This window comes from Condylura cristata, unplaced genomic scaffold (genome assembly GCF_000260355.1).
Source record: "Condylura cristata isolate star-nosed mole 26May11 unplaced genomic scaffold, ConCri1.0 scaffold00003, whole genome shotgun sequence".
In the NCBI taxonomy this organism is placed as follows: domain Eukaryota; kingdom Metazoa; phylum Chordata; class Mammalia; order Eulipotyphla; family Talpidae; genus Condylura; species Condylura cristata.
Genome location: NW_004567104.1, coordinates 34,071,902 through 34,094,601, shown reverse-complemented (window position 1 = coordinate 34,094,601; position 22,700 = coordinate 34,071,902). Strand labels below are relative to the sequence as shown.

The 22,700-nt window shown below is 41.3% G+C and overlaps 1 protein-coding gene across 1 annotated transcript in view; it reads right to left on the bottom strand.

The window, feature by feature from the left end:
- Positions 1–22,700, bottom strand: part of HGD (homogentisate 1,2-dioxygenase) — a 44,044-nt gene that overhangs the window by 1,362 nt on the left and 19,982 nt on the right. Inside the window, exons 5-13 of the mRNA XM_004675178.2 lie at positions 18,522–18,581; positions 16,421–16,512; positions 14,978–15,012; positions 14,093–14,172; positions 13,426–13,525; positions 11,091–11,215; positions 8,802–8,906; positions 6,194–6,320; positions 737–918 (exon numbers count right to left, since the gene is read on the bottom strand). Of these exons, the coding sequence (XP_004675235.1) occupies positions 737–918; positions 6,194–6,320; positions 8,802–8,906; positions 11,091–11,215; positions 13,426–13,525; positions 14,093–14,172; positions 14,978–15,012; positions 16,421–16,512; positions 18,522–18,581 (906 nt within the window). The remainder of the gene's footprint in view (positions 1–736; positions 919–6,193; positions 6,321–8,801; positions 8,907–11,090; positions 11,216–13,425; positions 13,526–14,092; positions 14,173–14,977; positions 15,013–16,420; positions 16,513–18,521; positions 18,582–22,700) is intronic.

Genomic DNA, 22,700 nt, shown 5'->3' with positions numbered 1-22,700 from the left:
CGCAGCCAACTGCAATTGTGTTTGGCTTCAATGTTTATAGCCTGACACAGAAGGAATACAAAACAGGTTTTAAATCCCATCAGTTTCATCCCATGCCAACAAAGAGCAAAAGAAAATGAGAAAACAGTTGAGAATTGCTGCCCAAAGCCCTGCTGACTGTAGTGAGACAAAGGCTTGCTGACCCAGCCCCCTCCTTGACAAATCTGGAAACTGTGACACCTACACCCCTGCTACTGCGGCCCTAGGGGATTGCTTTGGGGTTTAAAAGGAGATGCCTCAGAAACAAAACATATACACAGGGCTACTTACAGTTGAGGAGAGACCCCCCCATGTAGTATTAGTAATCTCTGTTTACATTTGAATATGTTGCACAGTCTCTAAAGTTAAATCACAACCATCTACTGGGTTGGATAACATACTCATTCCATAGACGTGAAGCAAAGCACAGAGAAGGTAACGACTTGTTCAATGTCACACAGGAGCTAAGAACTAGGATTTGAACTCATGTCTGAGTAAAAGCCCCAAATCCTTTCGACCCTGCTCCCTCTGACAGTCTAGCATGCATGTAGGGGTGAACAGGTACACACACAAACACACTGTCTCTTGCCCTGATTCCTTCATTGTGATTTTGGAGAAATAGAAAGTAGTTATTATTTTATTTTTTTTAAAGAAGGTTGGGAAGCTCAGAGGTTGGGAAGCTCAGAGGTTATCAGAGCTGGGAATGTAAGTTGCTTACCATGGTGCCATCTGCAACCCTCTCTGGTTCCAGTTTGGCTTTGCTGGCCTTCTCAAAGCAATCGTTGTCAGGACCATGGGGAGTCATTGTGCTGTGCAGGCTGCCTCCTCCAGGCAGGAACCCGCCTTCCTTTGCCTCATAGTGACCTTTGATGAGGCCCATGAATTCACTCATGCAGTTTCCTGGAAGTTGGAAGTAATGTTATTTTTTTTTTTTTAAAAATTTTTTATTTATTCATACAGAACTGGGGTACAGGCCAGAGGCTCAGGGGCGGTGAGAGGCTTCACCAGGGACAGAGTGGGGAGCAGAACAGGCAGATTGACGAAGTACACTGCTGAGGGAAGCAGCGAAGTACACTGCTGAGGGAAGCAGCGGGCGGGTCAGGAGAGGTCTGGCTCGCCATGTGGTCTCCTCCGGGGCAGGCGGCAGGCGGGAATCGAACTCATGCGGAAGTGGCCTCAGATTCTCAGTGCTGTGCTTTAACCCGCTGCGCCACCAGGGAGGGCCGGAAGTAATGTTATTTTTACTACCCAAGGCAAGATCCACAAAACACCAAGATCCCTCAAATATTATTTCCATGGTATCCCAAGAAGAGAGGAGAATCTGATAAGTTGGTTAGGAATCATAAGGAATATAGATTGATATAACTACTACAAAATACTGATTAGAATGGAATCGTTGGTAGGCAAAACTACTTCATGGCCCTGTGAAATATCAAAGGTCTTGAGATCTACTGTTTGAAAGAAATCTAGAGTTAAAGAAAATCATGGGCCTATAATAATTTTAATTATAATAAAATACAAGTCATAATACATAGTGGATCATCTCGGCTTACCAACATTATCTTTTTTTTTTTCTCAGATTTGAACCCTTTCCCAATATTCCCACAGAAGTACATAACATCACCACATTTCTGGTTCCCAATTTAGAAAAATGAAGTGTGTGTGTGTGTGTGTGTGTATGTGTATGTTGATATAATGAAAAGAACCCAGGGCTTGTCGGCCATTAGCAATTGATAATATGTGAAAAGTTCTTAGTATCTGTAAGCCCAGTTCATAAATGCTATAGTCTAACAAATTTGGTCTAGATCTGAATGTGATATCATCTTATTCTTCAAAATGACTCTTAGATTCTTTTTTCCTTTCTATTAACATTGACATTTACTTTATAGAATCCTAAAATCTTAATATGGGAAAGGCTCCTACTTCCACTCAGTGCAAAAGAACTTTCTATATTATACCTGAATATTTCTCCGGGTTTTTTCCTATATGCCTCCTGTGAATGGAAGGTCTCCATTCAACAGAGCAATCTATCATATTATTAAAAAGCTCTGGGTGTTAGAAAGTTCTCTTATATTAAAAGGAAATTTGCTTTCATATAAGTTAAATGTATTGGTCCCAGTTGTCCTTTCTGGAGTCATACAAAATTTGACAAAAATCACCTTGTCACCACTATTTCAATCTTATATTTTATTGAACTAAAATAACAACACATTTAGACAAGAATTTAAAAGAAATATAGCACCTGAGTAAATAAAAGTGACTTTCTAGCTATCACCCCATGTACCTACCAATTCATTAATTTGTCCATTTCCCATCCTATACATATGCCTATACCCAACAATCCAACATATGTAATTAGATGCTGTGCTAAGTACTGCAGGAGAGAAATCACCTCCCTAATGTTGCTCATAGTCTGTCTGTGAGAATGCTGAGAGTGGAAAACATAGGCAGAGAGATGTGGCGGTGGGAGCCCTTGCAAAGTCAGACATTTCACATGCTAGGCCCACCCCTCTTCCTGGCATGCCAAGTCTAACCAAGTACTGAAGTCCATCTGTAACTGGCTAAGCACACAGACCCTCTTCGCCTGAAAACAAAGTGCTTCTGCAGGAAAGATAAGGCTCAATTAACTACCTGTTTCTTCGTGAAGCAGAAATAGAGGAAAAGACGTAACTCCTAGCATAAGTATCTGTATTTTAAAGGCAGTTCTTCTCATCATATATGCTACCACACTCCTCAGGGTCACCTTCATGCTTTAATTTTAAGAAGAGACCAAGACAGAATTCAGCTTTGATCTGAATATGAATTTATGGAGCAATGAGTTTGGTGATGACATTTCTACATCATTTTCTATATTTCAAAGAACACTGGGGAGGGCAGACCTCGCCTTTCTGATTAATGTTGAACCCAGTTGACTAAGGTAACTTAAGATGACTGGAGGCAATATTTCTACAGAAATAATTCTCTACTTCTACAAAGTCACATCAAGGTAGCAAAGATTTTGACTATTGCCAAGGTAATATTTTTAATATTTCTGATAAAAATAAGTTTGAACTTGGGGTCCTGCAGTTTTTCCATGGATGTCAGGGTCAGCATCCTTTCTGAGATCTATTTATTCTGGGACAAATTTACTTGAAAGTCTTTTTAAAAAAATTTAAGAGGCTTTTTATTTCTTTAAGAGTCATTTACAGGCTGTTTGTCTCATTAGTCTAAACTACAAACCAGAATCAATGAGTAGGTTAACGGCTGCACAGGGGCAAACTTCCCCAAGACAGACTAGCGTGCTACAGGGCTGAGGACAAAGCCTCGCCAGCTGGGCCCAGAAATCTGTTTTAATGAGTCCTCCAGATGATTCCGACACATATTAAAATTTGAGCACTGCTACCTCAGGCACATAGAGCTGTTGGCAGAGCTATTGCATGACCTTGACTGGCATCTGGACTTAGATACGAGAAAGCACATGTTCTTGGAGGACCACTCTGGAGTGCCAGGTCTGAGCTCCAAGAATGTGAGAAAATAGGTCATGTGACCAAGTAGCCACATCTGAGAAAGATAGTAAAAGAGCATATCAAGAGAAGTGTCCAGGTGTGTGTGAGGGCGTGGCCATCTGGGGCTGGACACAGTGTTCCAAGAATTAGAACACCAGATACAAAGTTAGAATAATATGCTGTTGTTACTTCTTGAGACTGTCTAGACGGTTTAAGTCAATAGGTTATTGTTTCAGCTTGTTAATGTAGAGTATATTAAGAGCACACTGCACAATAAAGATTCACTGCGTGCTGGACATAGCAGTCATCCCTCTGGTTCGTCCTTCACAGGTGCACGCCAGGTCCCGGACCCACTAGAGGCCCACAAAGAGTAAACTCGGTACAGGAGCTCTGTGAAACAGTGAGTTATGAAGGACTAGCATTGGCAGTTTCAGGTCCTAAGCCAGAGCGCTTTCTCTCCTTCATAACAGGTCCTCCAGGGTTAACTTCAGGAGAACAGGTAGGGCCTGGCATGGACTGGGCATGCTCATAAAAGGCAGAGTTTGTTATGACCCTAGACCCAGAGCAACTGGTATCTTTGCAGTGGTAGCTGATTGTACCCTTTTCTCTGCCATAGTGGGATTGCCTAAAAAAGTTGGTACTGGAATTTCAGCAGGAAGAGGCTTTTCTTCCATTCTGAGACCCTCACTTCTCTACTGTCTACAAATGCCTCAATTTCCCATTCACTGCCCTGTTGTATCCTGGCACCTAGGAGCCAGTACATAGTAAGAGGAGACTCATATAGATAAGAAGGCCTTGAGGTTAACTAAGGAAAGGAGTTTGTTTTTCAGAATGTTCCAGCTGAAATACACCCCAGAGTCTTTCCAGAATTCTATATACAAAAATAGAGCTTCTAGGAAGCAGAATTGTACATTGCCCTTTAGGTTGGATTTATAGCTAGTTACTGCATAATGAAGCATGCCAACCTCATTAAGTACAGTCATGAAGTGACATCTCAAAGATGCCTTCACTTATTAAATAAACATTTAATAGATGCATATTGAGTATGAGGCAATGTGCTAGGTACATCAGTGAGTGTCCATTCTGAGGCAGCAGATTGCCTTCAACTAAATCCTGACTCTACCACTTAACTAGTTGTGAACCTTGAACAATTAATCTTTCTTGTCTCAATCTCATCTACTGGAAAAAAAAAGGTGGGGGATAAGGACACTACCTATCCTCTACAATTGGATAAGGATTAAAGGAGCTAATCCTTTTAAAGGATTTAGTCACAAAAAATGGTCCATAACTGTAAGCTGTTAGTAATAACAATATGAACAAAATAAAAACATTAGATGTGGTACATCCTGATGAGATGGCTAGAAATCAAAAACCAAAATGGAGCCAGCCACATTGAATCTGAGTGGACAGTTGAGGTTCCAGGGAGAGAAAGAAACCAAGCCAGTGACGAGACTGCTGGGGGCTGAAACTCAGTCAATCACCAGACAGACTTCACCCAATTTGCACATTTTTATGCTAATTGGAACTTGATGGACTCCAAACCTACTTTGTACACCAGACCTGAGGGGAAATTGTTGCTCTGTCTCTGTATATAGAAGTCCCCACTAATTCCAGGGCAAACTGGAACACAATTCAAGCACTTCTTAGGTCTGTGTCTCCTGGGTTGCTATCCTAAAGTCCAAAATAAACCCCTTTTCTTGATTCCAGCTCTACCAGGCTTTGGTTTCTTGGTTCAGATGGATAACAAATATTCCACAGAAACTGCTCCCTGAATAGAACCCACCTCCCAGTATGGACTGAAGTCTGCTTCACCAAATAATTGGAGAAGGCATATTTTATTGATTTTTAGGTAGTCATGAGCTTTCCAAAAACGGCAAACCAGCAACATAGCACCATTCCCCCCAAAGAAGAATTTGAAATGTAAGGAATCTTCTTGCTTCACACTTTATAACACTTTCTGCCTCTCTCAGGGCCAGAGGAACTGGACCCTCGCCATTATGAGGTGTTTCCTTCCCAGAGTTAACACATCACCATATTAGCATTGTGGTATTGAAGCAGCTAAAGGTTGGGACAGCACTGGAAGGGGCTAGAGAGGAAGGAAGGACATATCTGGTACAGTAACCTGCACATATATACACAGCACAGGCCGTGTGGATACACTGTAGGACTAATGATTTGTTTTCTTTAAATGAAAACTCTTGCTTTAAAATGAGATTCCTGCCCCGATGATGCCTGAAGGGATGAGACCATCAGAACCAAGGGCGAGATAAGCCAGATGCTGGTAAGCTCTGGGGGCTGAATGTAACAAATACCAGAAACATCAAGTGTAATGTATGTTATGACTGTCTTTGTCTAACCATTATAAAAAGCTCAGTAGAGATGAGAAGGCAGAACAGTTCTGTCAGGGTGTTATGCCCATTCTCTCAGGTCACTGCTTAGCAATCTGAGAAAAACAAAGCATTTATAGATTCATTTCTTGTCTCTGTTCATTGGCTTTATGGTAGCGACAGGCAGCACCAGAACCCAGCCCATCCAGCAACAGCACTGGGCTTTAGATAATAGGATCCTGAACTCCCACCAGGGCCGGGTGTCCAGAAACACTTCAGCAGTATTTCTGATGGGTGATGCTTGCTGCCTTCTTGCCTCTTTGCTTTGCTTTCTAAGAATGGCTTGGTGAAGGAGAGACTTACTGTGGTAATAAGGAGGCCTGAAGGTCTTATCAGCAACCCCCCAGCGAGGTGGAAAGATGACGAAATCAGCGATGGCTACTCCAGGGCGGAGAGATTTGGCTGTCAACACAGTGAAAATGGATGGGTCCTGTGAAAGCACAAGGGAGACTGAACACAGAGAGAAAAGGCGGTGACTGAACAGTGCCACAATGTCCCCCGCACACCAAGGTGTTTTTGAGTGACACGGTTTCTAATTAAACCACACAGGCCAGGCTAAGAAGTCTGGGCTTGTCAACAAAATGCAGTAATCACTCATCTGATTTCCCCTCTTGCTGTGCTTGAAGCAAAGTGAATTAACACCAGCTAACAGGATTCTGAGTTGCTTTTTCACCCTGCTGAGGCCCCATTTCTGAAAGAACTACCTGGGGTCTGAGAGCCAGTGGTGCCTGCTTCCCTGCCTCAGCTCAGAGTGAGAGATGGGAGGTGTTACAGGGACCTCTCAGCAGAGGATGCTGGGAGTAAGGTTGAAATAAAACAAGGTCTAGGTTTTGGTATAGGTGTGCTCCTCTGGGGGGAGGGGGTAATAAGATTCCAGATTGTATCTTCAGGCAACAGTTCTTACAATTGATCCACTGCTTTCTTATCCATATTTGACTCTCAGATGTAAAATACACCACTTACCTCACTAGTTTTGGTGGTAGTGTACAGAGGAACAGGTTGGGGGGGACAATACTATTATTTTTAAAAAACTTTAGAATCCTTCAGTGAAAACGTTGGGATTGGGTTTAATTGAGGTCAGTAATTATGTTTGCTTTTGGCTGTCATGCTGGAGCTGGGATTCAACAATGCTTGAAGGGCTCTTCCTTGACCTTTCAGCATTATTGTCAGTGGTGGTGACTGAAGGAGGGCCAGTATTTATAAAACAGGTGCATGAAAACATATTACATCAATGTGCCATGGGCAATCCAGCCTTCAATAGAGCTCCAAGAAAGTACAAGGAAAAGAGTACCTATCTCATCTGTCAAGATCAGGGAAGGCTTCAGAGAGGAGGTGACATTAGATGTAGGTCTTAAGGAATGAGAAAAGAAAGTAAAAAAAAAGATGGGAGAGGAGGGTTGAAGGCAGAAGAGAAATCAGACAGGTAAAGTCACTTTCAGCACAGAGAAGACTTCAAAATGTAGAGACTGTTTTAAGAGGTAAGAAAGTAAAGCTCAAGTTTCTTGGCAGAAGATTGAGGGGCAAGAGGTGGTTCTCAAAAATGAATCCAGGGCTGGGTGGTGAAAAGTATAAGATACCATGCTTCAGAACCCAGACTTAATCCTAAACCATGGGGTATCCACAAAGATTTTCCAATTCAGTAGTAGAATGATCAGATTTGAATTCTGGAAAACTAATTGTATAGAGAAGATTGAACTTGTGTAATGTGAAACAAAAGCCAGACATTATTGCTGTGAGGGTTAAGACATACTCATCTGTCATGAGAAATGATCTGAAACTATTAAAGAAAAGGTAGTGAGGTGGCTTCCCTGGTGGTCTAAGGGTTAAGTCTCAGTGCTGTCACCATTGTGGCCTGAGTTCAAATCCCAGCCAGGGAGCTAACCCACATATGGTGCAGCAGACCTCTCCTGTCTTGCCCGCTGCTCCCCTCAGCAGTGTATTTCAGTAGATCTGCCTGTTCTTATCCCCTCTCTGTGCCTGTGAATCCTCTCACACACCCCAACCCTACACCTCTGGCCTAGACCACAGTTTTTCTATGTATAAATAGATGAATATTTAATAAAAAGCAGTGAGCCTCAACTGCATCTGTATCAGTGTTTTAGGATCCTTCTTTATGCTATTATGGGATTAATGCTTCATTTTCTTTTTCCCTTTAGTTTTATTAAGAGTAGTTGCTCTTCAGAATAGTAGTTTTGTTACCCCAGAAATAAGATGAATCAGCTCAGACATGCTTCTATCTCTGGTTCTCTGGCTTCTGCCCTAATTATCTTTTCAGCTGTGGTTAAAGTTTATTATAAACTAGGCTTCAAAATGAGCTTTTCCCCTAGGATCTCAGAACTAGCACTTTATCACGAATGTGGGGCCTCGGGAGCTTGCACTATAGGCCAGAGACCTAATGGTGACTCCCCTCTCCATTGAGTCCAAGCTCATACTCTAGAATTTCTTTGGTTTAAATTCAAGCACTGAACATTACAAAAAACTTCAGTAGAGGGTTGTCCTCTCCATCACTGCTAAAAACAGCAAGAGCTTGTAGATTCAATATTTGTCAGCAGAACAGAGAGCTTTCCAAATCCAGAATGGTCTCAGCACGCCATCACTAACATTAGCAGTTGGTTTTCTTTTAGAGATAGATTTTTCTGTGCAGAAACTAATTTTTTCCTCATTTATGAGAGTTGCTATGAATGGTTGTGTGGGAACAATTATGTTCAGGGGTGAGTGTTACTGTCAGCTATGATATGGCCCCTCATCAGCTATGATATGTCATCAGCACAATAATAAATGACTATATTTTGGGCTTCTGAGGGTAACACCAGAAATGTTAAATCTGTGAATGTCAGACTGAATGTTTTCTGTGGAACCCTCCCAACCTAGGTTTCCCATGCCCCCAGGCTACTCCATGATCCAGACTTACTGCATGATCAAAGGCCACAGCGTTGATGACCATGAAGTTCTTCAGGTCATACTTGTATGGGGTATAGTTTCCATGCCAGGCCACAACATTGAAAGGGGAGACATCCTGATCACACACACATACAAATAAAAAAATAAATAAAAACAAGATAAGAATGACCCTATACCTAATGTTTGTGTTGCTGTGGTTCCATAGTTTGTACTTGGTACCCTATTGTCTTTTGATTTGATTTTATTCTGATAATTTTATAAGACCATCATTTGGGAGAAGTATACCCTGGATCCATCCTGTGGTCACTTCACATGCCCTTAGCTGCCCCCTCGTTTTGTCACTGACCCAATTTCTCCAGTTTAAAAGCTGTACTTTAAAATGTGCAGCAGAGCATAGCACAGTCTCCTAGTAGTGCCTTTTCAACAATTTCTGACACAGTTGGGAGAATCTGTGGATGCCAGCAGTTCTCAGCCAATCTGGACCATTTTCTGGTTTCCTGGTGTGGAAGACAGACACCTGCCTCCAGGTAATAGCTGCCTAGAGGGACTTCTGATAGACACATGCCTGGGTTGGGAGTACAGAAGGGCAACAAAGTCTCTCAGAGTTGTAGCTCCCAAGACTGGAGTTTTCCAGCAAACCTCAGGTGGTGCTTCTTGTGCCTGCCTTAGAGGAGAGGATCACTGCAGGAAGATAGTGGGCACTGCAGCTATGGGTCTGGAAACAGAATCCAACTCAGAACTTTCTAATGACTTTAATGAAGAGATACTCACAAAAGTTTGACTAGGGTTAAATAAACTAGCTAGAGATGGCGAGTTCCTGAGCCTCGCAATATTGTCAGACATTGCCACTCTAGGTCTGTGGGAAATATTGTCTGATTTATAGCAGTTGCAGATTTCTGGGGCATGATTTCTCTTCCTATGATAAATTTTTAGCTACTAGTTGGATGCTCCTGAACACAGAGTTGGGATGAAGTATGTCTATCAGTTCTTGCAAGCCAGTAAGAAATGGCTTCCAGCATGCTACTGGGACCACCCAACAGAAGTGGAGTCACGAAGGGAATCAGTCCCATGCAGGTAGGATGCAGAAGAAAGAAACCCCAGCTTGTCTTTCTTCCTGCCTCCCATTTCCTAAGTACATCCCACTGGTTAACTCAGCCAAAAGAGGGCTGGCTAGGGAGCCAGGGGGATGCCTCCCAGAGCACAGATCATGAAAGAGGAGGAAGAGTGGATCTGGGGGAGCTCACCCAAAGAATCACTTGGGAAATAGGTCCATCTACTGCTAGCTGCTTCTACAATATGGTTCTATTGCAACTATATGTAAAAAATAAGATGGAGATATGCTGATATGATTATAGATTTTCATGACCCATTCCCAGGGATTATCATTTTTGCCAGACTGGTGTAGTAGCTAAAGATTTGCATTTTAAACAAGTATCCCTGAGAATTTCTGATGAAAATGGTCCCTAAACTACATTTTGAAAAATCCTGATCCAGAGAATATGAGGGTAACAATGTGTCGGTGATGGTGACAGTGACATTTCAAGGGTTAATTTTAAGTACTAGTTGACCTCTGCTGGTTAGCATACTTTCTAGATGTTGTTCAAGGAAAATAGCATGCCTTGGTAATATGTAAGCAGTAGTTCAACCTGGTAAAAAATAAAGCAAACAAATATTGATAAATTGAAGACATATTTGGCTTACTTTTATTATGGGTTATTTTAACCTAATGTTATTAATATTATAATATTTTAATCTAATATGTATACTAAGTGATAATGTAATATATGCTAATATAGTATACATGTTATTATTATTTTCTATGTCCTTTTTTATCTTCTGAGTTTATGAGGCTGATGGTATAAACCAAGTCAAGCGAATTGGTGAAATTCTATTTGCTGTGAATCAATCATAGCTTGTATTACAAATATGGAGGCCACTGATGAATGTCAACACTAGATGATCTCCATTAACCTGTTTCTCTCCACTTAACACATTTCACTGCCTGTAACTTATACATTAGGTTTTCAATGCTTGTTGAATGGACAAAGAATGACTTTTGGAGACAGATTATGTATTTGCTGACAGGTTATGTGTGTAAATCTATCATTTACTATGACATTCAGTAAATTAGTTGTCACTGCCTCGCCTATTCTCTGACTACAAGTAAGGAAAACAGTATTTTATATCTTTGTGGTGTGGTAAAGATACAAGAATTAAGCATTCAACACTGGTTCTTGGTAATCAGTCGGTGTTCAATAATGATTCAGCCTTACCCTTACCTGTAACCCTCTTACTTTACCTGTTTGGCAGCAAACAGCTTGCCCTGGTATTTATTAATCACTGTGTAGCCACCAGGCACTTTGCGATCTTCATACCAAGCAACAGGTATCAGGAAATCGCGAGGATTGGCCAAGCCATTGGCTCCTAGAATAGATGATCCCAAAGTCTTTTAGAGATTTGTGAAGTTCACAGAAATCTGCCCAAGAATGTACACAGAGAAAGGGCTTTCTCCTGCATCAAAGGCAATTCCACAACTTGCTTTCATTATTGAAAGACCTGGTACCCTTTTAGGAGACCCCAAGGAATTTGATGGAGAAAAAAAAAATCACAAAAATATCACCTCCAGCATTACCTTCTAAAGTTATAGAGTGAATATGATCCAGAATCATTTTACATGCATTATCTCATCACTATAGATGGGAGGAGGAGAGAAGAGAAAGAAACTAGAAAGGAGTAGAGGGGAAGATATGATAGGCTATTAGGTCTTTCCCCCCAAGATAACTCTGATCACTGAAACTCCTCTGCAGCCCCTGGAAAGAAGGTTATATACTCTTGCCCCGGGCATTCCTCTGCTTCTCAGACAGAACCAGAATCAATCCAAGCTTATAAAAGTGTTCTGCCACCTGACAAATCTGTCTGCCACTGAGGGAGAAAGTATTCAGGACTTGCCTGCTTACCTGTGCTTTGCAAGTGTTCCCTCCAGAGAAAGAAAATAAATCAAAAGACCAAAAATGAAAAGCATCAGTGCAAAAACATAATTTAACTCTGAGAGGAGAGACCTGGGGAGTGTTTTTCATTTCCAGCTCCCAGGGTTAAAAAAAAATAAGCCCCCAGCTGGTTAGTAAATTATATATATTTTCCAGAGGGTATGTGTTCCATGAAACCTGGAGGCTCTGCTGACTGGAGCAGCAGGAAGCCAGACCAAAGTGGGAAGAGCGGGTGGTGAGCAGGATGACAGACGGCCCACCACGGCTCCAGCTGCCTCTCTGCTGCCTCCCACCTTCCTCTGACTATTTGGATCCCCCCAGGGGAGTGACCAAAAGGCACATGCTGTCCTGTCCCTGTTTTGCTCTGAAAAAGCTGTTGACAAGGAAGAGAAGAAATGGGAGGTGTGGCCACCACCTTCAGCAAACACGCCAAGATGAAACCAAGGGCCAATTTCCCCAACCACTCCTTTCACTCCAAGAGATGTTTTGAGAACAGCCCCTCCTACCACCTTCACTTCTCTCCTGAATCTCCTGCCTCCAGAAGACTCGGGGGTGGGAGGACCTTGGTTCACTTTTGAAAGTTTTAATCTGCCTCATGGAAGCTGTGGTTTCCAGCTCCTCCACAGCAGAATAAGGTACCTTTTTTGACTGTGTGGGGTGTAGGTTTTGTGGCATGTGCTCAATGGAACGTGAGGTTGGTAGACTATGAGTCTCGCAGTCCATATTCCCTATTCATGGTTTTTCTACTTTTTGCCTACGCACAACCCCTGACTTAAGAAAACGATCTCTTTTCTCTTCAATAAGCATTAACTTAGGCTGCCCCCTTTCTCTTTATTGTTCCCCAGTGTGTCATCAAGAATTAGTCAAATCTGATCTCAGTAATCCAGACTTCATTATCCTTTAAGGGGGATACTGGACGTTCAGAAGTCTAAGATAAGCTGTCTTTTTCGCCATAGGTCTAGATACTCTTTTAGAGAGACTTACAGTGGGTTGGTTTGGCTCATTTTCTTTTATGTGTGTATTTTATGGGAATAATCTCGTGTTACCCTTGATGAGATTTCTGTCACTACTCTTGGCACAGCATGAGAGCTAAGACTAGCTGCTGAGCTGATATACTGATGAGCTGATTGATGAAGATTTCAGTTCCACAGGTGGGACATCCCTTTGAGTGGGACCCCTGAACTTAGAGGTCTGAAAAGAAAGTATGGGAGTTCCAATAGCTTTCTAAAATTCCCAAGTACATGTGGTCTATAGAAGAAATTGTCAAGGGCCCTCCCTGTGGCACAACAGGTTAAAACACAGCATTATGAAACTATTAGCAGCCACTGCAGCACAAGTTCAATCCCCAGCCAGGGAGGTGACCCATATGGTGCAGCAGGCCTCTTCTGTCTAGCCCACTGCTCCCCTGAGCAGTATCTTTCAGTAGATCTGCCTGTTCTGCTCTCTACTCTGTCTCTGATGAATCCTTTCATCCTACACCTCTGGCCTGTACCCCAGATTTTGTAGGTATAAATAAGTCTTTAAAAAAAGGGAAGAAATTGTCTAGAGAAGACAAAGTTGAGTGAGATATTGAGGAGCAAAGGATGTGTCATCTTAGCTGTGTCATCTATCTCTAGTGCGGTTTAAAGATTTGTAGTAAAGGTTTACCAATTGGTCCCAGGTCAGGCAACTCAAAGTGGACACCATAGACCTCCAGGATGTAGCCCCTGGTCTCCTCAAAGACATCTATGCTGAACCGCATTCCTCTCTGAAACAGGAAGTAGACATGGGTATATTCTCTCAAATCATGGCTGTACTTGTAAAGAAGCCACCCCAGAATCACAGTCAGCCCCACGTGCAAAAGTAAAGCTATAGTCTGTTGAGCTATATTGGAGAGATGAAAGTTCAGAGATCAGCTGGAAGGGAAAATTTAGCTCCTAATCACATCTGTGAGCCAAACAAATGCTAGTTTAATCTCTTACAGGGTCAGAGATGATAGAGCCCTGATACAGTGAAAATTTATCTCTATCTTTACTGCCTTAGACCCCATCCAGGGAATTAAGGCCTTATGCAGATGGTGTACAGATAGTTAGGAAAGTGAGTTGACAATGCTCTTTACTTTGTGACTGTGTGCTATTTTAAAACAAAGAAGGCTGCCTTTTTGCTCCCAAGTCTGCTTACCCTTTTGCACAAGGAGTCTTCTATGTAAATCCAACTCCCTCCCCATTGCCCAGACATGACAGAGAAATTTTAGAGTTGGAAATAGCAGCAGCTGCAACATCTGATTGCTCCCAAATTAGGGAGAGGCAGGGAGGAGAGGGGACACATCACCAACCTGAATGACGCAGATTTCATTGGGTTGCACAAGCATCTTGCCAAACTCTGTGTAAATGAGAAGTTTCCCTTTCTGGGGAACTAACAAAAAACACAGGGCATCAGTGAGCAACTCTTTTCAGATGAGAATCACTTCATGAGTAAGAGATTTAAGGGTTGCATTCACTATTTCATTCCATATGAAAAAGTCTTTATTAATTCTCAGGGGAAAATGTATCCTCTGACAACTTAGGTTAACAATTTTCCTATCTAGAAGAACAAGAATGAAAAATTTGACTAAACTTGTATTTGGCTGCCAGGCAAGGAGCTTACATATGCATGAATTCTGGGGTAGGGAGTGACCAAAAAGAGCAGCAGAAAGAGGATGGAAAATCATCTATATCTGACAGTTACAGCAGGAGGTAGACATTTGCCTTTCTGGTAATTACATCAAAATGTTGACTCCAAAATATTGATAATAAAACCATCAAATGGAATAGGAAGACCCAATAAATCTTTAATAGCTATTCCATTTTGGATGGTTTCATGAAAATTTGTACTTATATTGAAGATACCTGCAATGGGTATATTAGGTGGATTTGAAGACAAATAGAGTTAATCACATATTAGCATTACTCCATTTATTTCAAACTGGCCAGTCTTCCTACATCAGAGAGGCCCAGAAGAGATAATCAAAGACAGAGAGAACAGGAAATAGAGTTGGGAGTTTGAGGTATGCTAGAAATCTTTTGCAAACTATCAATGGCCTCTAGACTTCAGTCTATAATATTCCACTATATTACACAGATTGAAGGATTGAAGGATGAAGGAAAATAATGTGTATATAAAAGCAGCTTGTTACTATGAATTAATTCACAAGGAGGAGATCTGAAATCTCCAAACTTACCAATCAAGAAGTCCCCATCTGAATTGTAAAAGCATCTATAAACAAATAGAACAATTCTTGTGATTATTAGTTCTAACACTTTTCAGACAAAATAATTCACTATGCAAATATTTTAGTACCTACCATGTGCCAGCCTTTATGCTGGGCATGAAAAGGTGAACAAAAATGACCCAATCTCTACCCAGCTTAGAGTCAAGCAGGAAATCAGACAGCAATAACATAATTACAGAATGATATCATTGCAAATGCAATGGCACAATCAAAGTCAGGTTTAGGGGAATGAAAGAATAATGGACCTGATCTATTTGGAGATGTCAGTAGACTTCCCTGAAGAAGGGGTTTCTGAGTTGAGATCTAAAGGCTATTTAGGCAAGGGTTGGAGAGAGGGTAGGTTCCAGGCAGAAAGAATAGCATGTACGAGTTGTCTGAGGCAAAACAAAACATGGCGGACTAAAAGAGCTGAATGGAAGATGGTGTGACTTTAGAGAGAGGAGGTGAGTTGGTAGGAGGTTGGACCAAGGAGACATCAGTATTGTCAGAGGTCTGTGATCTTGACCCTGATTCATGATTCAGAAAGGTAAAGATCTGTCTACCTTCACTTATCCTGGAAGAACAGAATTAGGTTTTAGACATGAAGGTCTGATTCCAGTGGTAGTGTGCAAAACAGCTATGATATTCTGCTTCCCAAAGAAAAGTCAGGAATGCCATTTACTAATGCTTTTCTGATTAAAAAAAAAATCCAACAGGTAAGCTCCTTGTGTAGGACATTTAAGCTTATACAGAGTTATTACTTAAAGCCAAAATCTGACAGGTCAACCAGCCACAACAAGTGGCTCTAGTGGTGGTTCATCGAGTATGGCTTTGGATCCACAGCCCTGGGGATCTCAAAAACTTTAGACTATTTTGACTAAAACCCTGTTAAAGTTCAATGCCTCTTGGACTAATCCTGCTACCCAGAACCCCATCATGCATTTTCTATATGCATTGTTATGTGACATTTCTTATTTATGTCACAGGAATCAGTCAAGAGAGAAATGCATCAGTGGTATCCACAGGATATCCAACTCTGCAGATGTCTGTCACATAAAATGGCATAGTACTTCATATAGTCTGTGCACACTTCCTGTATACTTTCATACCTAACAAAACATAAAAGCTATTTAAATAGCTGTGTTGTTCAGGAATAAATGACAAGAAAGCCTATACATGTTTATCACAGAAGCATCCACTGTAGGCCTGACTACATGGCAGGAATCTTCCATTTGTGGTTTGTTGAATCTGTGCCTGTGGGGCCCATGGAGATAGAAGGCCAACTGTGTTCATTTATTGTCATTATTAGTAAAGGTATAGCAACGTGGCTTGAGAAAAAGACAATAACAAACAGCAACCTCTGGTCACTAGCTCTGGAGAACAGGGACATCCTTCCTAGCAATGAGTACTTACCTGTCCCCCATTGAGGTATTACAGAGGAAAATATGGACAGCAAGCCCATTGCAAGACCTGATGTCTCCAGCTCCACACAAGGTGTGTAGACCCTGAGAGAGACCCAAGAGAGAAAAGGATGAGTGTGAACAGGGTCCAGACCAGCCCTTCTCATGGCCCCTGAGAACAGGAAGATCTGCCATGTTCTGTTATCAGTCACCAGGACATTTGGGATCCAGGCTGCTCTGGGGAGGCCAGGATTTACTGACTTCTGTTTGGTAGACAGTGGCTCTTCTATCTGCCAGTCATCGTTCTATGTCTGGATTCTCTTAATGTCCACATTAGATCACCTTACAGAGGATCAGTTCATTACTTGGCATTTACCAGTTTATGCTTATGATCAACCTGAAAAAGACTTTCCTTTGAGGGTAAAATCAGGTCCCTAGAAGGCTTGGGGAAGAAGGTTACAGCATTAGGGGCCAGAAAATATCCTTCAAATGTATCTCAATATGTGGACAGCCTTCTGCTTATAAATAGGGTAAGCACTAATCTCTCCAGAACAGGAGAGAGAAATGATTCTGGAATTGATATCCACATTCTAAGAAAGCTTAGCACATGGGTCATCTCAAATCAGCCCTCAACCCCAAACCTGCAGATGGAGTGTCCAAAAGGAGGGAGCTCTGTTTGTCCATATATTCATAATTCTTAGAGGGTAAGGAATTTCTTTATGTATTTGGGCTCAATTAGCAAGTTGATGGACTATTTCAATGAGTCATTGCAGGGTTTGGATCACTAATATGAATAAGAAATTCAATGGGATCCAACAATTTAGCCTCTGGTTAGGTACCAAGATGCTTGGTAAGTAAGCTGAGAGCTGAGGTGGTCAGCATACCCAGGCTTCTCTGAGCCCCACTCCCTCGGAGGTACCCTCCCCCTCCTCCTCTAGAGGATCCTGCCCTAATGCCAGTATTCCAATATTCCCAGTGCCCATAACTATCAGGCAGAACTTCTAATCAGCATTACACTAACTAGAATTGCCAGCTCAGTTGATGCTATTCTAACTCATAAGTCCATTTTGGGTCATTCTTGAACTTGGGTAAGAGAAAAATTATGTGTTTATTTTCACTAATTTGAGAAGTACCAATTAATTAATTTCAATTAATATGCATATAAGCAACCAGCCACAGTATTATTGGAAGTGCCTAAAACTTGGTCACTGATAGAAATCATTTGGCTTTCTTATCATTTTATAGTTACTACAGATGTCCCAAAATATTATTTATGCTCATAGTTCTAATAACTACAATTAGATCTCTTCCTACATTTGGGATTGAGTACATTAATAAGGAAAAATATATATTACTATAAATCAACCAAAACCTTTTTTGATAAGAGAGAAAGCCATATAGAAGTTTAATGTGTATGTAATAACATGTATATGTATGTAATAATATGTATTGGGTAACCTGGGAAGACTCAGCATGATTCATCCATGTGACTTAGACACCATCTTAAACAGCTTTACTAAGACAGGGGGAAGTGAAGGAAGAAAGGAAAGTCAACTAGGACATTTAGTGGGGAAAACAATCCAATAACGGGATTAGGTCTCTCTGAAATAGACAGTAACAAGTTTATACATAAGCAACAAACACAACTTTCACCCAATCTTTGAACCCTCTCATGAGCACAGCTATGCCAAAGATCTGTCTGGGGCTGGTAGATTACCAAATTCGATATTTTAGCATTTTATCATTGTTTGTTAATGGACTTTATAGTTTTGTGTAATTTTATGCATTTAAAAACATAGGCTTCACCTTCTTATGGAAGGAGCCCGTGGAATAAAATGGCTACAAACCCCCATTGTAGCCCCAAACAAAGAAGTCTGCAGTAGATGCTCAATTTCCACTGGCCATTCAGAGATGTGTAAACATCTCCTGAATGCCCTTGGGTGTCAGGGGCCATCTGGTACCTGTAGGATGCCCCTTGGCCAGCCTGATCGCAGAGACAGGTGGTGCCGTCTGCTTCTGGCCGCTCAGGCTGCTTCTGCCTGGCTTTCAGCCCGAACTGCTGCACCACTCACGTGGGAGAGAACAGAGGGAAGGTGTGGATGATATTGACTTACACTGACGAAGTCTACTTTCTTCTGAGATGCTTTTGGAATCTCAAATGGTTTCCATCTAAGCTGGAAAAAAAATACAGGAAAATTATTCCACAAGGGGAAACCGTAGACCCTCTAAATAAATAACATCGATCACACAGAAAAAGGACAGCTGCTCCCTCTGTGAGGCTCTGACTACTTGTGATTTTGTTATTTTAAAGTTAATAATCATCCATCATTTCCTTAAACGGGCTCTGCTGTGTTCTGTGGTGTGTCGTGTATACACACACACACACACACACACACACACACACACAGCTTTTGTTCCTTAGCTCTTTAAATTATAAAAATAAAAAGATCATTGCTTCTTATTTCAGAAGCTGTTTGTTTCCTTTAACATTTTGCTCAGGCACATCAGTGAGATGTGACTGATGGTGCTTTTCATGCTATTTATAATCAGCTCTCTTTCCTGGCATGCCAGCCTCTCTGTGTGGGCTCCTGACACTGCAGAGGAAGGTTCCACTTCTACTTCCAGCCCTTGGAATTTTGAATTATTTCTTTAAGAGAAAGAAAAAAAAAACACCCAGCTGAGAATGGATTTGGTTAATGCAATACCAGGTTCAGTTTTCTTCACCAAACCCTGCGTTTGTCCCCAGGCTGCCTGATGGTGCAGTTTAAATCACAACAATCTATAATTTAATAATGAAATGATTCAAGGAAGTGGGGAGAGAAACCAGCAGGCCCAGGCTCTACTCAAAGTGTCGGCCCAGCACTTAATCAACTTGGCAGCAGGCCTGCTGCAGCCAGCCTGGCAGCTGATATACCTAGTAGCCTCAGAACACACCTCACGGGGTGGCCTGTGCCCTGAGAGCTGGCTCTGTCGGCTGCAGCGCCTGGTGGAGACAGGCAGGCAGGGCCTCCATGGGCTGGTGAGCTCTGTTCATTCAGTGTTTCAGGAGGCAGCCAGATGGGAAGGAAACCGTACAGGGAAAGGGAGGAGTGGGAGCTATACTGACGCCCTGATGAACACAATAAGGCAACAGCCTCTGTCTTAAAAGCAGAGCAGGACTACTTTAAAAGATGGTATAATGTTGATTTAAAAAACAAAAACAACAACACCTTGGTGGCGCACTGGGTTAAAGCGTAGCACTAGAAGCCAGCTGCAGCTGCCGTGGCACCAGTTCGATCCCTGCCCCAGAGGTGACCCACATGGTCACCCATTGCTCCCCTCAGCAGTGTTCTTTGTCGATTTGTCTGTTCTGCTCCCTGTCTCTGGTGAGTCCTCTCACTGCCCCAATTCTGACTGCATAAAATAAACAAATCTTAAAATATCTATATATGTGAGTTTTTATATATATATATATGTGTGTGTGTGTGTATGTGTGTGTTTATATACATGTATATATAATATAAATACATTAAAATCATGCTTCAGAAAGTAGGACAAGATTTAGGACTAATTCCATCTGGAATGACATTTCTTGGGTAAAAAGGAAGGAAAACCTGAGACCAAGGACCCTATAAAGAGTTTCTCAACCTTGGTCCAATTGATTTTGCAGCAGATAATCCTCTGTTGTGCACCACTATTCCAAGGTGCGGTAGTGCTCCCTCAAGCTCTAACTACCCAAAACGTCTCTGTATGTTGCTAAATGTCACTGAAGGGACAGATCTCCCCTGGTTGTGAACCACTGACCTAGGAGGATAGGCACCTGTCATTAGCTAAGCGCCGGTAAGCACTGCTGACTTTTTGATAGGAGATTCTTGTCTATTACTAACCATTACTTGCTGCTTCTCTGTATAGCAGCAATGCAGCATTTATATATCCAGGAAGATTGTCTGGAAGATAATATGATCTAGAATCTTGGTTCCAAGAATAGTCATCATTTTAGACTTCCCAGTGGAAAGGGTTTAAATATCAGATCGATGCCTGGGAAATATTAGATCTTTCAGAGATTTTGAATTCTGGCTCACCATGAGAATCATCTGGAGTCTTTGAGACCCAACACCAAAATTAAATCAGAATCTGTGAAGGAGGACCAAGGCATCAGTCTTTATCAAAAATCATCTAATGTGCATACTCAATCCAGAAATTCTGTAATTCCTGTACTGCTGAATGAAGTATCATATTCAGAGAAATCTACTCAGTCAAACAAGCAAGCAAACCACCAGTCAATCAATCAATAAAATTGTGATATCTTGAGTTAGCTATGACAGTGACATGCCTGTTACCAAATAGTAAGGTTGTTTAAGTAATACAAGTCTATGCACTTATAAAGCTGAGGAAGGAAGAAAGGAGAGCTAGAAAAGAAAAAGGAGAAAGGGCAAGGGTTTGGGGAAAGAAAGAGAGAGAGAGAGAGACCCTGCTTGGTTTGTTGCAATAAAAAAACCTTTGTACATCTCCTGAAGTTAAAATACTTGATGTGTAGAAATGAAGTCTGGCCCCCAGAAAAGAGGTGTGTCTTCTGTGACTGGGAAAAAATGAACCAGAGCTCCAGTGCCTGGAAGGCCACACAGGTGCTTAGGCTGCAGCCTGTAAGGAGGCCCACATCCCGGGTGAGGCAGGGCTCGAATGACCTTTTCTGTTGAAAACAAAAAGTCCTTCCAGTGATAGATACAGTGTCCATAAAGGAGTAATTTATCTGCTGAGTGTGATGGCAACAGATTGCACCAGACTTATATTTAGAATATCATGAAGGATAATGAAGATACCAAAGTGGTTCTGATAAACTCAGTATCGACAAGGAGCAATGTTTAAAACTTCAGACTAGAGATTTTGATCAAAGCTTTCGTGTGGTATCTTGAATGTGAGGTAGGAAATTTGGAGAGAGGATGAACAGGAAAGTTCATAGAGTGGAGGACAGTAACATCTGCTTCATCCAGAGGTTCAGCTTAACTTCACGCTGTGGAGTAGAAGCCCTTGGGTCTGAGGTTAGCTCCAGGGGGCTGTACGTAGGGTTGAGCCAGGAGACTCACTCCCATTTATTCTGTGACCCAAAACAAGCTATTTCTTTTCTCTGGATTGTGATATTTTAATTATTTTCCACTGTAACAATGGAATCCAGGTGAAAACTAATTTCGCAATTCTCTTTGGAAAAGAGCTTCTGAAAGTAATAAAGAGTGCTTGTTAAGTGGCTTAGTATAACTTTTAAATTTTATTTTATTCATGCTATATATTACTGTTAAATAATTAGTTTAATTATTAGCATTTCAAAAACAATGTTATTTATTATTTTTAAAAACAATGCAATATCTGGACTATTGTGGATATTAAGAACTATTTGTTGGATGATAGGATGAGTAAATATAAGTTACTGAGAACATTGCTAATGCATCAAAGACTAAAACAAATTTTTGAGATTTTTGGAAGTGAATATCTAATCGATAGCTAGTAAATTAAAAAATGTTTCTAAAAGCTTAAAGATTAGTTTTTAAATGAAGTCAATTCTTTATGCACATGAAAAACCCTCAGTTTTTCTACATGATTTTGATTTTCTGTTTGGTTCTGTAACAGTTGTTGAACTTTCCCACTCTCCTTGTGGATTTATGTATTTCTCCTTTCAGCTCCATCACTGTCTCGCTTGTTTTGTAGCTGTATTTTGCAAATTCTATTGGAAAATAAACGTTACTCACTAGGCATGAAATACTTAAAATACTTTTAAGGCAAATGTGATGTTGCTTCAATTAAAAAAACATAATAGAACATCTTTAAGGGAGTGGAAGTCAGGGTTTAAAATTCTTTAAGTCTACAAGGAAGAGAGAGAGAGAACCAGTAGCAACATTTAATGATCAAAATTTGAAATTCAAATGCAAGGATGAACACAAAAGGTGAATTGGCCTCAGCATTTCCAGTCAGAAGACAGAGCATTGGGGTGGATGCAGCTAACATCTCTTTCACAACTGAGGTTCTTTGACTTACTGTGATTCCCTGCAAAGTGCCTTGGACTCAGCTAGATTGGATGAGTTGGATATACTCAACAGTGTTGGCTGGGTGGTGTTAGATATGTCATTCGAAGTCCATATCTTTTTTTAAGAATTTTGATTAATTTACAGATGCAATAGTGTGCACAGTATGTAAGGAATTATTGCAGCAACGATCACTAGGAGGATTCCACTATGGTGAGTTTTAATCCACACTAGGGAAGGTGAGGGGTGATGACACAGTGGCTCTTCTGAATCCTTCAGCAAATCTAGCAGTTTGAGGGA